General features: G+C 40.0%; 1 protein-coding gene across 2 annotated transcripts in view; it reads left to right on the plus strand.

Moving 5' to 3' along the window:
* Positions 1–15,544, plus strand: part of GEMIN5 (gem nuclear organelle associated protein 5) — a 52,270-nt gene that overhangs the window by 14,407 nt on the left and 22,319 nt on the right. For both annotated transcript variants that reach the window (XM_023226921.2, XM_023226922.2), the window contains exons 10-15: positions 2,031–2,113; positions 3,347–3,480; positions 5,438–5,511; positions 6,571–6,752; positions 11,358–11,497; positions 12,507–12,678. In XM_023226921.2, the coding sequence (XP_023082689.2) occupies positions 2,031–2,113; positions 3,347–3,480; positions 5,438–5,511; positions 6,571–6,752; positions 11,358–11,497; positions 12,507–12,678 (785 nt within the window). The remainder of the gene's footprint in view (positions 1–2,030; positions 2,114–3,346; positions 3,481–5,437; positions 5,512–6,570; positions 6,753–11,357; positions 11,498–12,506; positions 12,679–15,544) is intronic.

Here is a 15,544-nt window from a genome sequence, read left to right on the forward strand (position 1 = left end):
AAACAAATCACAATGGTGGAATGTCATCAGTTAAGCTATTTTTCACTTCTGTGGATCTTCAGTTGCTTCAGGCCATCTGGATGTATACATGCAGGTTCCTGGGGATATGATGGCTTAGCTTGGGCTCAGAGGCCTGACAGTAGCCACATGTGGCTATTTATACTTAAAGTAATAAAAATGAAATAGGAATTCAGTTCCTCAGTCGCCCCATTTTAAATGCACAAGAGGCATCTGTCACTAATGGCTACCTTATTGGACAACACTGTTCTAGACCAGGCGTTGGTGAACCATGGTCCATGAATTAAGAATGGTTTTACTTTTTTAAGTGGCTGGAGAAATATCAAAAGAATATTTTATGACATATGAAGATTAAATAAATCAGATTTCAGTGTCTGTAAGTAAAATTTTATTGTGACATGGCTACACTCCTTTGTTTACATTCTGTCTGGCTGCTTTCATACTACCACTGCAGAGTGGAGTAGTTGTGGCAGGGACCACATGGCTAGCAAAGCCTGAAATATTTACAGAAAAGGTTGGCCAGCCTCTGTCTTAGATCATTCATTTCTGAGTGAAAATCATTTACTGCAGAGCTGCAGAGCTGTCCTTTTTTTTTTTTTTTTTCCTTGAGACGGAGTTTCACACTTGTTGCCCAGGCTGGAGTACAGTGGTGCGATCTCAGCTCACCAAAACCTCCACCTTCCAGGTTCAAGCGATTCTCCTGCCTCAGTCTCCGGAGTAGCTGGGATTACAGGCACCTGCCACCACGCCCGGCTAATTTTTTGTATTTTTAGTAGAGTTGGGGTTTCACAGTGTTCGCCAGGATGGTCTCGATCTCCTGACCTCGTGATCCTCCTGCCTCAGCCTCCCAGAGTGCTGGGATTACAGATGTGAGCCACACTTTGCCTGGCCAGAGCTGTCCTTTTTATATTCAGTTCTCCGAGTACTCATGTAGAACCTACATGCAGTTGACTATTTTCCTTTTTTAACTCTCAAATAAAACACTATTTTAAGGCCTGGCACATTGGCTCATGCCTGCAATCCCAGCACTTTTGGGAGGCTGAGGCAGGCAGATCACGAGGTCAGGAGATCGAGACCATCCTGGCGAACACTGTGAAACCCCATCTCTACTAAAAATACAAAAAATTAGCCGGGTGTAGTGGCAGGTGCCTGTAGTCCCAGCTACTCTGGAGACTGAGGCAGGAGAATGGCGTGAACCCGGGAGGCGGAGCTTGCAGTGAGCGGAGATCGTGCGACTGCACTCCAGCCTGGGAGACAGAGCGAGACTCTGTCTCAAAAAAAGAAAAGAATATGCTGCAGTATAAATTAACCTGTTTATAAAATATAAATTTCTTTTAGAAATTTTGATTTATTCTCTAGCATGATTACTATAAATTTGTCAGATTAATGGAAGTAAGTCAGCTGCTAATTATTCATAGGCTCTGGAATTCTAAAATCATATAAAGAATGTATGATAATTTATGATAAAAGAAATAACAGTGCTGCCTGGTTTTTTCCTACAAAGTTAAGCATTCTCTACTGACACATCACATACTATTACCACAACAACCTTTTGAAAATACTCTTAGGAGTATGCCTTCTTTAAAAGACAATCACAAACTGAAAATCTCTCTACCCTGAAATCTTGTCTCAGTTTAAGAAATGTTAATGGCACAGAGTAAGTCTAAAATGACTTGTCATCTTTTATATGACTGTAAAGTGAATACATTTGGGTGTTGATAATATGTGTTCTGGCTAGATGGGTAGGAGTAACATTTTTTGCGGGAGTAAGATGTTTGGGACTTAATCGTTTTAGTAGTAAATATCATTATTTGATATTTAAATGTAATTTAAATGTAAATATTATATTTATTTTACAATCAACTATTTGGAGCAAGATATCATTGAATTATTTTTCTCCAATTATTAGTAGTTACGTTTATAATGGGGACCTTTTAGAAAAAGGTGGTCTGGTTTTCACTATGCCTTTTTGTTTAAATCTCCGTTTGTTCTCTCTCCCCGCTCTTCTAAAGGCCTCCGCAGATTTCTAGCACATATCATAAGAAGACTGTATATACTTTAGCCTGGGGGCCACCAGTACCCCCCATGTCACTTGGTAAGTGTCTGAGCAGTTCCGTAACGAATATGAGAGTATTCTTCCTTCAGTTTAATCTTAAAATATTAAAGATGGAAAGAGTCATAAATGGTCTAGTGCACTGACTGCTTATGTGGGCTGCTTATGTCCCCAGGGGTTCATGAAGACGGTAGTGGCAGACGATAAATCACAATTCCTGGGAGAAACCATTTACCTGTAATAAGCTTCCCCAAACTCACTAAAGCATTGTTTCTTCTATTTGATCTGAACTTTTTCATTGTATGTGTAGTTATCATGCTGGATCCTGATACCCAGTCTAATATTCTTCACTAAAACTTACTGTCACTTTTTAATTTTATCAGAATTAGAATGATACTTCAGTATATTAATGGAATAATATCTGTTTTCACCCACAGGAAAAGCAAACTTAGAGTTTCTGAAATGATCCCTTGCCTTTCATTCAGCATTCTGCTCCTTTCCCTCTTCTAGCCCCTAAGCCTTATCTTTCTATTTCTTATTCCTAAAGTAATGAGTCTTTTCTATTAGCTTTTTAAATGAATGTATTCATCAAAAATCTCTGATAAACTTTTCTTAACCATCTATGATGAAACATCTGTAAATTTCTATAGGAATTGCATTACATAGAGAGGATAAGTAGATTTATCATAACTCAAGTAACATTGGAATTTGTAGTTCATTTATTCAACAAATGTTTACTGGATATTTGATTTGTGATCTACCGGTGGTAAAAGTAAAACTTGCACTTACAGAAACCCACCAGAATCACTGCTTGTTAAAAATTAACAAGAGGATTGCTGTGATACTAAGGAAATCACTACTTTGATGACATCTCATTGTTATAAGACATAGAAAGTCCTACTGTGCTATATAATTCCCAAAGAGTACTCATTTCTGGAAGAAAAAGCAAATTCTCAGAAGCCTTGCTTTGAGAACATATATGTTTGTTTTCTGATCCCAGCTTTTGGATCCCTGTTATGAATACCAGAAGAATGTTTAAAGCAGATATGTTGCATCACATAAATTAACCTAGAATTATAGTAGTATAGTTTTTTTTACTTCTGCTCCCAACAACTGTGTTCAGATGGAAAGAACAGTGATTTTATTCCAGTGTATTAGAATGTTTCAAATATATAGTTCTTTTAAGACAACTATATAGTATGATATGGTCACACTATAGCAACAAATAGTTAAGCTGGTGAAGTACAAAACTGATAAGTTTCTTATTTCATACAGGAGAAGGAGACAGACCTTCCCTTGCTTTATACAGCTGTGGAGGAGAAGGGATTGTCTTACAGCATAATCCCTGGAAGCTTAGTGGAGAAGCCTTTGACATCAACAAACTGATCAGGGACACCAATTCAATCAAAGTGAGTTCTTGTGGTCCTAAAGTCTTTTCTTTCTACATCACAGATCCCTCTGGGTTTCCCATCCTGCAGAATAAATGATATTAGAGATTACCATCATCATACTAAGTCAGATTTCTTAAATATTCTTATAAGGCTGTGCGTGAATTTGTGAGTTATGTGTCTTAGGAGTCTTTATCCTTGAATAAAACAAAGAAGTACCTCTCAGAAGTGAGTATGAGGCAAAAAAAAAAAAGAACTACGGAAACAAAAAAGGTTTGTCTCAATTGCAACGATGATTTATTATAAACTTTCAGGTGTTAGGTATAAAGCATCCTTTTCAGGCCAACCACTTTCACCAAAGTGATGCCGTGGTAAAAATAACAATATAGTGTCCAAATGCAACTGCGTAGTGTTTTACTCAAGACAAAATTGTCATTTTGTTTTTAATTTTCTGGTAAAATGATTTTAGATTTACACAAAGCTACGAAAATAATACACATAATTTGCTTATATCCTTTACCCAGATTCCCACGTTTAATTACATTTGCGTTATCATTCTGTCAATATGTGCCAGAACTGTCTTTTGAAGTCGTACCTTAAATGTTGACATTTCCTTACCCTTTCTTTTCTTTTTTTTTTGTTTTTTTGTTTTTTTGTTTTTTGAGACAGAGTCTCGCTCTGTCGCTTAGGCTGGAGTGCAGTGGCATGATCTCGGCTCACTGCAACCTCCGGTCTGCTAGGTTCATGAGATTCTCCTGCCTCAGCCTCCCAAGTATCTGGGACTGCAGGCATAGGCCACCATGCCCAGCTAATTTTTGTATTTTTAAGTAGAAATGTGGTTACACCAAGTTGGCCAGGCTGGTTTTGAACTTCTGAGCTCAAGTGATCCACCTGCCTTGGCCTCCTTACCCCTTTTCAAATGAGTATTTTTTACTTTTTGAGACAGAGCCTCGTTCTGTCACCCAGGCTGGAGTGCGGTGGTGCGATCTTGGCTCACTGCAGCCTCCACCTCCCAGATTTACGTGATTCTCATGTCTTAGCCACCTGAGTAGTTGGGATTACAAGCACATGCCAAGCCTGGCTAATTTTCGTGTCTTTAGTAGAGACAGGGTTTCACCATGTTGACCAGGCTCTGGTCTCGGACTCCTGGCCTCAAGTGATCCACCCACCTTGGCCTCCCAAAGTGCTGGCATTATAGGCATGAGCTACCATGCCCAGCCCCAGTGAGCATTTTTATATTGTTGCTCATTACTTTTATGGCTAGTATAAAGCTAACATTTTGTTATAAATTGAATTGTCTATTATATTCTCTCATTGTCTTTAATTTTATCTAAATATTAACATTCAGCAATGAATAAAAGAGACAAAATTCCTGTTCCTAAGACTCTTAGTTTATTAACCCTTGAATGTGTGGATAGAAGTTCATATAGGAGTCTGAACTGGAAATAGAAATTTGGAATCTCTTCACAGTAATGATAGATGAAGAAGCTGTGGGCATGTATGAGTGGGCTAGAGAGACAATTAACAAGAGAAAGTGGCCCAGGCAGCCTTGGGGAACACCAGCATATAGATATGTGAGGGAAATGATTCAGGGAAAGAAGCTTTGAAGGGATAGAAAACAAGGAGAGTCTATATAGCTTTCTTTAAGGACCCATGGTCCCCATGTTGTCGAAGCTGATGGGCGCAGATCAGTTTAATTAAGTATATAGTTCACAAGGTTAAGCATTGTAAACATTTAGTACTTACTGGCCTTGGGGTTTTTTGTTTTGTTTTGTTTTGTTTTTTTGACCCAGTTAGGAAATGAGAATTAGAATGCGTGTTCTTAGTAATCCTTTGACTAATTATGTAGATTATTTACAAGAATAGATGTTGTATAATTAAAACGTTTTTAAACTCTAGGGTTTTTTTTTTCCTCATGCTGTCATTGTTGATTTGTGAGATATGTTTATAGTCAAGATTGGTTTGTTCTGGTTTCTAGTACAAATTGCCTGTACACACAGAGATAAGTTGGAAAGCAGATGGCAAAATCATGGCTCTTGGCAATGAAGATGGGTATGTATTTGCTTCTTTAAGATACAAAAATTTGCGATTGCACATATATTTGATCATAAGCTGACTAGTGCTGTCCGTAACATTAGCTGGGGAGGCCCAGTTGTATTTGGTATTTTGATATTCTTGATATCCTCTGCTGATCTGGGAGTGCCCTGTGTCTTTGAGAACTACAGAATTATTTAGATATTTTCAGTCCATTGAGAGTATTTGACTACACTGTATTTTGGCTGTCTTGTGCCTCACAAAACGGTCACCTCCGATGTTGAACTGCCGAAATCTCACTCCATTTGTTTAAAGTAAGCCTAGTCAGAAATGCTTTTTAGGTCTATGTCCTGACCAATGTTAATCATAGTAACACAGTCCTAATTCAGCCATTGATCTGTTCATTCTTTTAGCTTCTCCCTATCATCATTTGTCATGAAGGCCTGATGAACACAATTTTATCAAGCATCGTTAGAATGCTAGGAGATTGTTACACTGAGGTAGTGTGGAAAGTTAAAATTTTTTTAAATTAATTAATTTTTTTTTTTGAGAGGGAGTCTCGCTCTGTCACCCAGGCTGGAGTGCAGTGGCGCGATCTCGGCTTGCTGCAAGCTCTGCTTCCTGGGTTCACGCCATTCTCCTGCCTCAACCTCCCAAGTAACTGGGACTACAGGTGCCCGCCACCCACCTGGCTCATTTTTTTGTATTTTTAGTAGAGATATGGTTTCACCGTGTTAGCCAAGATGGTCTCGATCTCCTGACCTTGTGATCCGCCCACCTCGGCCTCCCAAAGTGCTGGGATTACAGTCGTGAGCCACTGCGCCCAGCCAAAAATTAATTTTTTTAAGAAAAGAATTGTTAGGATATTGCTAGAATTTTTAAAAGCTGAATATACTTTTTGGAGAATAACTTTTTATACTTGATTTTTTGTGAGAGAATGATCTTTGCAGTAATAGAAAGGGTTATCCTTTTCTACCTCATCTTTCCTTGACTGATGGAATGAGGGAGCTGCTGTTTGCACTGTAACTTGTAATTTGATCATCCATCTTTCTTGTTTTGATGTGTTTCTTATTCCAGATCAATAGAAATATTTCAGGTTCCCAACCTGAAACTGATCTGCACTATCCAACAACATCACAAGCTTGTGAATACCATTAGCTGGCATCATGAGCATGGCAGCCAGCCAGAGCTGAGCTATCTGATGGCCTCTGGCTCCAACAATGCAGTCATTTATGTGCACAACCTGAAGACTATCATAGGTAACTGGTTTCTTTCATACTGGGGATGATACCTTTTGTTCAGCTACTTTCCATTCTAATCTTTGTCACTTTTTAGTTTATTTTTGACATCATAATAAAATAAATATTATTCTTACTACGTTTTCTGTTTCAAAAGTAATAGATTCATCTTATTTTAAAATTCTTTCAAACATGATAAAAATGGTAACAGAAGCTGAAGTTGGCCAGGCACGGTTGCTCACACCTGTAATCCCAGCACTTTGGGAGGCCACAGCGAGATTACTTGTGGCCAGGATTTTGAGACCAGCCTATTAAACAGTGAGGCTCCGTCTCTACAGAAAATTAAAAATAAAAAACAAATTTGCCGGGTTAGAGGTGCAAGCCTGTAGTCCCAGCTACTTGGGAGGCTGAGCTGGGAGAATCATTTGATCCCAGGAGTTTGAGGCTGCAGTAAGCTATATTTGTACCACTGCACCCTAGCCTGGGTGACAGAGCACACCCTATCTCAAAAAAGAAAGAAAAAAAAATGAAGTTAAAAAAATGATAAGATAAAATCTTATTTAATAACCAGTGTTACTAGTTTGCTGCATATTTTCTCTAGATTTTATAAAGTTATAGCCTACATATGTATATACGTTAGTATACATTAATAGGTTTACCCTCCTGTGTACTTGTGTGAAAGAATAATCTTTGTTCCTAGCTAAAAAGAAATTACTATATATAATATATACTGCTTGCAGTTTTTTTCTCTAAATTTATGATATTTGTCATGGGCATCTTTTTATGTCAGTACATAAGGATCTATTTTGCTGTTATTAACAAATATCTGTCGGCCAGGCACAGTGGCTCATGCCTGTAATCCTAGCACTTTGGAAGGCTGTAGTGGAAGGATAGTTTGAGACCAGGAGTTTGAAACCAGCCTGGGCAATGTAGTGAGACCCCACCTATATAAAAAATAAAAATTAAAAAAAAAAATTATCTGTTCATTCCATTATATGGGCATACCATAATTTATCCATTCCATAATTGAATGACCTTCAAATTATTTATTTTTTTTTTTTTACAATTTAAGTACTATTACAGTAAACTGCCTTATACATATATCTTCATGAACATGAATGAATCATTTTCGTACAGAAAATTCTAGAAGTGGAATTGCTAGATAAAAGAATGTAGTTTTTTATAGTTATTGTTAAGCAGCTCTCCAAAAACATTATGCCATTTAATACTTCCTCCAGCAGTTTTTGAGTGTTACACACAAACACAGGACATATACTTCATTCCCGTGTTTGATTACACCTGATTCTTAAAATCCTGAGAGGGTGATAGGTAATGTTATCCTCATTTTCCCAGTGATTAAACTGAGGCTCGGAAAGGTTAACTAACTTATTCGAGCAAGTATCGTCGCTAATATATAATAGAGCCTAGTTTCAACTTTAGAGTGTCTAATTGCAGTGTCTGTATGTGTTCTAGCAAGTACTATTCCATGCTTAATGAGTTAACTTTCTTTTCTTTTTTTTTTTTTTTTTGAGAAGGAGCCTTGCTCTGTCACCAGGCTGAAGTGCAGTGGGACGATGTCGGCTCACTGCAACCTCCACCTCCCAGGTCCAAGCGATTCTCCTGCCTCAGCCTCCCAAGTAGCTGGGACTACAGGCACGTGCCACCATGCCTGGCTAATTTTTTGTATTTTAGTCGAGACAGGGTTTTGCCACATTGGTCAGGCTGGTCTCAAACTTCAACCTCAGGTGATCTGCCCGCCTTGGCCTTCCAAAGTGGTGGGACTACAGGCGTGAGCCACCGCACCTGGCCTATAATGAGTTAATCTTCATATGGGTATGATTTATTCCATAAGGAATCTTAAATTTCATTAAGGCCCCTTCGGTGCCTGGGAAAACCATAGTAGGTGGTCATAAGAGCTGTTTTCAAACGTGAGTGAAGTGGAATTACTTTTTTTCCTAATATGAAGAAATTATAATCTGACACTAAACTGTTTTCAGAGTGCTAGAAAGTATGTGCTCTCAGCCATAGTGAAAATAGTTACATTTTTTATTTCTCTAGAATTTACTTCAGTAGTTTTCTAAGAATCCTATGTGTAACAAGAAAAAATATTTCTGGTTCTAGTAGTGACTCTGCTGAGTTAAAAGCCATATGGAAAATATATTAAAATGTAGATGTATTTTCCTAGTAATAAATAGTGACAGTATATAACTAATGAAGTTATGTTAGAAAGCTGATTCTGGTCCTTATGATTATTATTGGGATTCTAAATTAATCATGTACTTTATATCATATCTACTAAAATAATAGAGAAAGGAAGAAAACTGGCAGAATCCATTTCATTTAATTTTTACCTTCTTATTTTGAAATAATTTAGACTTAGAGGAAAGTTACAAAAATTGTACAAAGAAATCTCATATTTTTTCCAATTAATAGATTCAATAATTTTTGATGTGTTATCATATTGGCTTTATTCTGTGTGCATGTGTGTATATAGTTTTTCCTACCCATTACCAGTTTGTTAGTTTAACTTAATATACAAGAGTTTCATCTTTCCCTTAAAATATATACACCTATTATTTGTCAATTTAAACAAATAGTTTAGGCCAGGCATGGTGGCTCATTCCTATAATCCAAACACTTTAGGAGGCCATGGCAGAATGATCACTTGAGGCCAGGAGTTCGAGACCATCCTGAGCAATGCAGCAAAAGTTCTAAAAGTTAGCTGGATATGATGGGTACCTATAGGCCCAGTTACTCACAGGCTGAGGGAGGATCTCTTCAGCCCAGGAGTTGGAGGCTGCAGTTAGCTACAACTGTGTCACTGTACTCCACCCTTGGCCATAGACAGAGTAAGACCTAAGCTCTTTAAAAAAAATAAAATAGGCCGGGCGTGGTGGCTCAAGCCTGTAATCTCAGCACTTTGGGAGGCCGAGACGGGCGGATCACGAGGTCAGGAGATCGAGACCATCCTGGCTAACACAGTGAAACCCCGTCTCTACTAAAAATACAAAAAACTAGCCGGGCGAGGTGGCGGGCGCCTGTAGTCCCCGGCTACTCCGGAGGCTGAGGCAGGAGAATGGCATAAACCCAGGAGGCGGAGCTTGCAGTGAGCTGAGATCGCGCCACTGCACTCCAGCCTGGGCGACAGAGCAAGACTCCGTCTCAAAAAAAATAAATAAAATAATTTAATTGGCCACCCATATCCTAGTTGTGTCAGTTGATCCAATAATGTCCTTAATAGTAAATCTTTTCTCTGCAGCACAGATCACCTATTTGCATTTTGTTGTCATATCTCTTTAGTCTCCTTTCATCTATAATAATTTCTCAGCCTTTTAAAAATTATTTATTTAGGCCAGACACGGTGGCTCACGCCTATAATCCCAGCACTTTGGGAGGCCAAGATGGGCGGATCGCTTGAAGTCAGGAGTTCGAGACCAGCCTGGTCAACATGGTGAAACCCCATCTCGACTAAAAATACAAAACTTAACTGGGCGTGGTGGCACATGCCTGTAATCCCAGCTACTCAGGAGGCTGAGGCAGGAGAATCGCTTGAACCTGGGAGGCGGAGGTTTCAGTGAACCTAGATCACACCATTGCACTCCAGCCTGGGAGACAAGAGTGAAACCCCGTCTCAAAAAAAAAAAAAAATTATGTATGTATTTATTTTTTAGAAACTAGGTCTCATTGTATTGTTCAGGCTGGAGTATAGTGGTACAGTTATAGCTCCCGACAGCCTCCAACTCCTGGGCTCAAGCCATCCTCCCACCTCAGCCTCCTGAGCAGCTGGTACTACAGGCACATACCACAATGCCTGGCTAGGTTGGTTTTTGGTTTTTGTGTTTTTCCTTTTTTTTTTTTTTTTTGGAGACAGTCTCACTCTGACACCCAGGCTGGAGTTCAATGGCACAATCTCAGCTCACTGCACCCTCTGCCTCCCAGGCTCAAGCAATCCACCCATCTCAGCCTCCCATGTAGCTGGGACTATAGGTGTGCACCAACACACCTGGTTAATTTTTGTATTTTAGTAGAGTCAGGGTTTCTGCAGGCTGGTCTTGAACTCCTGAACTCAAGCAATTTGCCCACCTTGACCTCCCAAAGTGCTGGGATTATAGGCGTAAGCCAACATGCCTGGCCAAGCCAGACTTTTTTAAATCTTACATGACATTTTTGAGGAAGATAGGGCACTCGTTTTGTAGATGCTTTCTCATTTTGCATTTGTCTGGTATTTTCTCATGACTGTATTCAAATTACACATTTTAGCTGGAATATCCTATAAGTGATAATGAGACCTAACACTTCTGGTGGTAATCTATATGCTAAGCACTGTGGATGTGCCCACACTCTTAATAACTAACAGTGTTGTCTGCTAACAATCACCTAGACTTGGGAGGCTGAGGCAGGAGAATTGCTTGAACCCGGGAGACGGAGGTTGCAGTGAGCCAAGATTGCGCCATTGCACTCCAGCCTGAGCAACAGGAGTGAAACTCCATCTCAAAAAAATATCACCTGGAAAACGTATGGCAAAATCTTGATTCTTGCCATGTGAATGCCTTCCTGGATGTACTTTTTGTTTTGTTTTTTTGTTATTATTAGTAGCAGCAGTGATGTCTTTCCCTTGCCTTTTAGAGAGCAGCCCCGAGTCTCCAGTGACCATTACGGAGCCCTACCGGACCCTCTCAGGGCATACGGCCAAGATTACCAGTGTGGCGTGGAGCCCACATCATGATGGAAGGCTGGTATCTGCTTCCTATGATGGTACAGCCCAGGTACTATTGTGTCCTTGTCCCTGTGGGTCCTTCACTGTGTGCTCTAACAAATTCTTTCGTCTTTTCCCCTGGTTGTGAACAGGTTTTCCCTCCCCCATTATCATCTACAGAAGGAGATTTTCTGGCTTTGGAGGCATTTTAGTTTCTTTCATTCCACGTAGCTGGGCCTTCAGCAGGCTAAGACTGGAGTTTTTTTACTTAGATGAAGGGGAAAGTATTGATAAGAACTAGCTAACTCTAACATTTTTACAGATTTCATTCTGACTCACTGTCGGTATGGTGGACTAATATGTATGCAAAGTACTCTCTTCTGTTCAGACACTGAAATGTTGGCTAAAAATCACAAAACAATTTTTAATAATAAATTGTCAGAAATGTCCAAGTTCTAAATAAATAAAGATGAAATGCCAGGCCGGATCTATGAGGGAGGACTTCTGGATATCAGAACTAGAATAGGCATTAGGAGCTGGGGACCTAATACCCGTGATTCTCTCTCTCAGTGTTCAGTTGTAATTGAGCTATCTGCACAAAGCCAGGAGCTGCAAAGGGCTGCCTTCTGTGAAACTGAATTCAGAATAATTCAAGAAATAGAAAGGAAATTGGCCAATTACTCAAAGAATTGGAGACAAAAGAATCATCTATGAGAAATTAGAACTCTAATTTCTGTACTAGATGTGGGCTATTTTCTTCATGATACCAAAATCTCAAGCTCAAAAGTTAACATACAGTTTTGGTTCGAGACAGTGGAATCCATAGGACACCAGTAGAAGCTCATTCAAAATCATCCCCGTAGGAATGCCTATACATCTCCGAGCACAGAAGTCTCTCACAGGAAATAGTACTCTTCTGAAATTGAACTTCTAAGAGAAAACTCCAAACCACGTGAGGAAATAAGAGGCTGCAGATTGTTTTTTGTTTGTTTGTTTGTTTGTTTGTTTTAGTTAGAAAACATACCCCCCAAACAGAATAACCAGAAAATGTCTATTCGGCCATGTACTTTTGGGTTTAGGTGTGGGATGCTCTCCGGGAAGAGCCCCTGTGCAATTTCCGAGGACATCGAGGTCGACTGCTTTGTGTGACGTGGTCTCCTTTGGATCCAGACTGCGTCTATTCAGGGGCAGATGACTTTTGTGTGCACAAGTGGCTCACTTCCATGCAAGATCATTCCCGGCCTCCTCAAGGTCAGTCAGAATCTAGAGCTTATTTAATTCTTTTTCTCCCTTTCTTAATAATTGAGTTGATCAGGATTGAGCAAGGAAGACATTCGTGTAGGGCATTAGTGTCTGTATGGCAGGTATCTGAGCCTGAGCAAGAAGGCAGCCACAAGGGCTTGAGAACACCACCACCCACAATAGGAAAGAGCATACCTGGCACTCAGATCTTGGTTTCTTTTTTGAGACAGAGTCTCGCTGTGTTGCCCAGACTGGAATGTAGTGGCGTGATCTTGGCTCACTGCAGCCTCCATCTCTTGGGTTAAAGCAATTCTCGCACCTCGGCCTCCCTAGTAGCCGGAACTAAAGGTGTGCACTACTACGCCTGACTAATTTTTTGTATTTCTAGTAGAGATGGGATCTAGCCATGTTGGCCAGGCTGATCTCAAACTCCTGGCCTCAAGTGATCTGCCCACCAGCCTCCCAAAGTGCTGGGATTACAGGCATAAGCCACCGTGCCCAGCCCAGATCTTGATTTCTAAATGACATTCTCCACTGAAAGTATCCTTGGTTTCTTGGATAAATGGCTCTTTCCGGGCTGGGACAGGAAGAATACAAACTGAACCTGGAATATGCTTATGCCACAAAGGAAGGCAGTACTCAAAGAATTAAGGAGACATGTCAAAAGGACAAAAGAAACAGCTTCAAGAGGCTCCCACTGACCTAATCTGGGACAATTGTTGAAAATAAAGTAAGAAGAAAATTCCATTTCTGGCTAAGAAAGATTAATTGGTAGCAGACTTGCCATAAGCAACTAGAAAGCTAGACAAAATATATTAAGCAACTGCTGGGCACAGTGGCTCATGTCTATATTCCCAGCACTTTGGGAAGCCAAGGCTAGAGGATCACTTAAGGCCAGGAGTTTGAGACCAGCCTGGCAACAGAGCAAGATCCCATCTCTACCAAAAATTACAAAATAAAAGCAAATAGGAAAAATTGGCCAAGCATGGTGGCTCACTCCTATAATCCCAACACTTTGGGATGCCGAGGCAGGAGGATGGCTTGAGTCCAGGAGTTCAGGACTAGCCTGGGCAACGTAGGGAGACATTGTCTCTGTGAAATAATTTTTTTTTTTTAATGAAAGAATATATTAAGCAACTAGAAATTTAAACCCAAAGAAATGAAGTGATATGTCCACATAAAGACTTGTAAAAGAATGCTCATAGGAGCTTTATCTGTGATGACCAAAAACTGGTAACAATCCAAATGTCCATCATCAGATAAATGAATTAATTGTGGTATATTCCTACAGTAGGCTTCTACTCTGCAATAAAAAGAAGGTAACAACTGATAAAGAACAAAATTGATGAATCTAGAAAAACATACCAAGCAGAAGCAGCTAGGCACAAAAGACTACATACTATCTAATTCTGTTTATGTGAAATTCTTTTTTTTTTTTGAAACTCTGTCACCCAGGCTGAAGTGCAGTGGTGCACTCTCAGCTCACTACAACCTCCACCCCCCAGGTTCAAGCAATTCTCCTGCCTCAGCCTCCTGAGTAGCTGTGTCTACAGGTGCGTGCCTCACACCCAGCTCATTTTTTGTGTTTTTAGTAGAGACAGGGATTCAACATGTTGGCCAGGCTGGGATTGAACTCCTGACCTCGGGTGATCTGCCCACCTCAGCCTCCCAAAGTGCTGGGATTATAGGCGTGAGCCACTGCGCCCGGTGTATGTGAAATTCTTCAACAGGCAAAGCTAAACCACAGTGAGAGCAAATTAGTCATTGCCTAGGGCTCAAGCAGGGGGTATATCTTACCACAAAGAGGCTTGATGAAAATATTAGATTGGTACAAAAGTAATTGTGGTAGGGTGATGTGACTACATATATCTGTCACAACTCATCAACGTATTAAAAAATGGGTGTATTTTATTATATTACCCCTCAATAAAGATTATTTTAAAGTAAGCAAAGGATAAAAACCTTAAAATATAAATGTAGAAACCTTAAAAATGAAAATATAATAGTAATGGAAGAATTCCTGAGTCCAGACTGATACAGTAGATAAACGGGGAGAAGCACAGGCTCTTCCTTGTGGTAGGATGCCAACTGGATGTCAAGCTCTTCCTTGTGGTAGAATGTAAAGCGAAGTCCTGGAATTAGAAGTTCACCCTGTGGGCCAGGCACAGTAGCTCACGTCTGTAATCCCAGCACTTTGGGAGGTAAGCTGATCACTTGAGCCCAGGAGTTTAATACCAGCCTGGCCAACATGACAAAACCCCACCTTTACAAAAACAAAAAGAAGTTCAAAAATTACCCAGGCATGGTGTTGCACACCTGTAGTCCCAGCTGTTCAAGCGGCTGAGGCAGGAGGATTGATTGAGCCTGGAAGGTCAAGGCTGCCGTGAACTGAGATTCTGCCACTGTACTGCAGCCCAGACAACAGAGCAAGATCCTGTCTCAAAAAAAAGAAGAAACAAACTCACCATTTGGCAGTCATCATGATAACAATTTTTAATCAAGAAACATCAGTGAATTCTAAAACTAGTAGATGCAAATACCTAGTAGTTAAACAGGGGAAATACCCTTTTAGGGAGTAACTTGCAAGACACCCCCTTAAACAAGTGATCAAAGTAAACCAAATGGGACAAATAAAAATTAGCTGCTACCTCATAGATTGCCCTGGATGAACACAGCAGCACTAATGTGCATTCCAGCTAAAGATACATACCCTAGATCTAGTCATGAAAAACATCTGGCAGACCTAAATTGAGGGAAATTGGACAAAGTAACTATCCTGTAATCTTCAGAAGTTTCAAATTATGAAAGTCAAAGGAAAACCAAGCAACTAACTGTTCCAGGCTGAAGGGAACCAGAAAGGCCTGACAACCAAATG

This window comes from Piliocolobus tephrosceles, chromosome 4, assembly GCF_002776525.5.
Source record: "Piliocolobus tephrosceles isolate RC106 chromosome 4, ASM277652v3, whole genome shotgun sequence".
Classification (NCBI taxonomy): Eukaryota; Metazoa; Chordata; class Mammalia; order Primates; family Cercopithecidae; genus Piliocolobus; species Piliocolobus tephrosceles.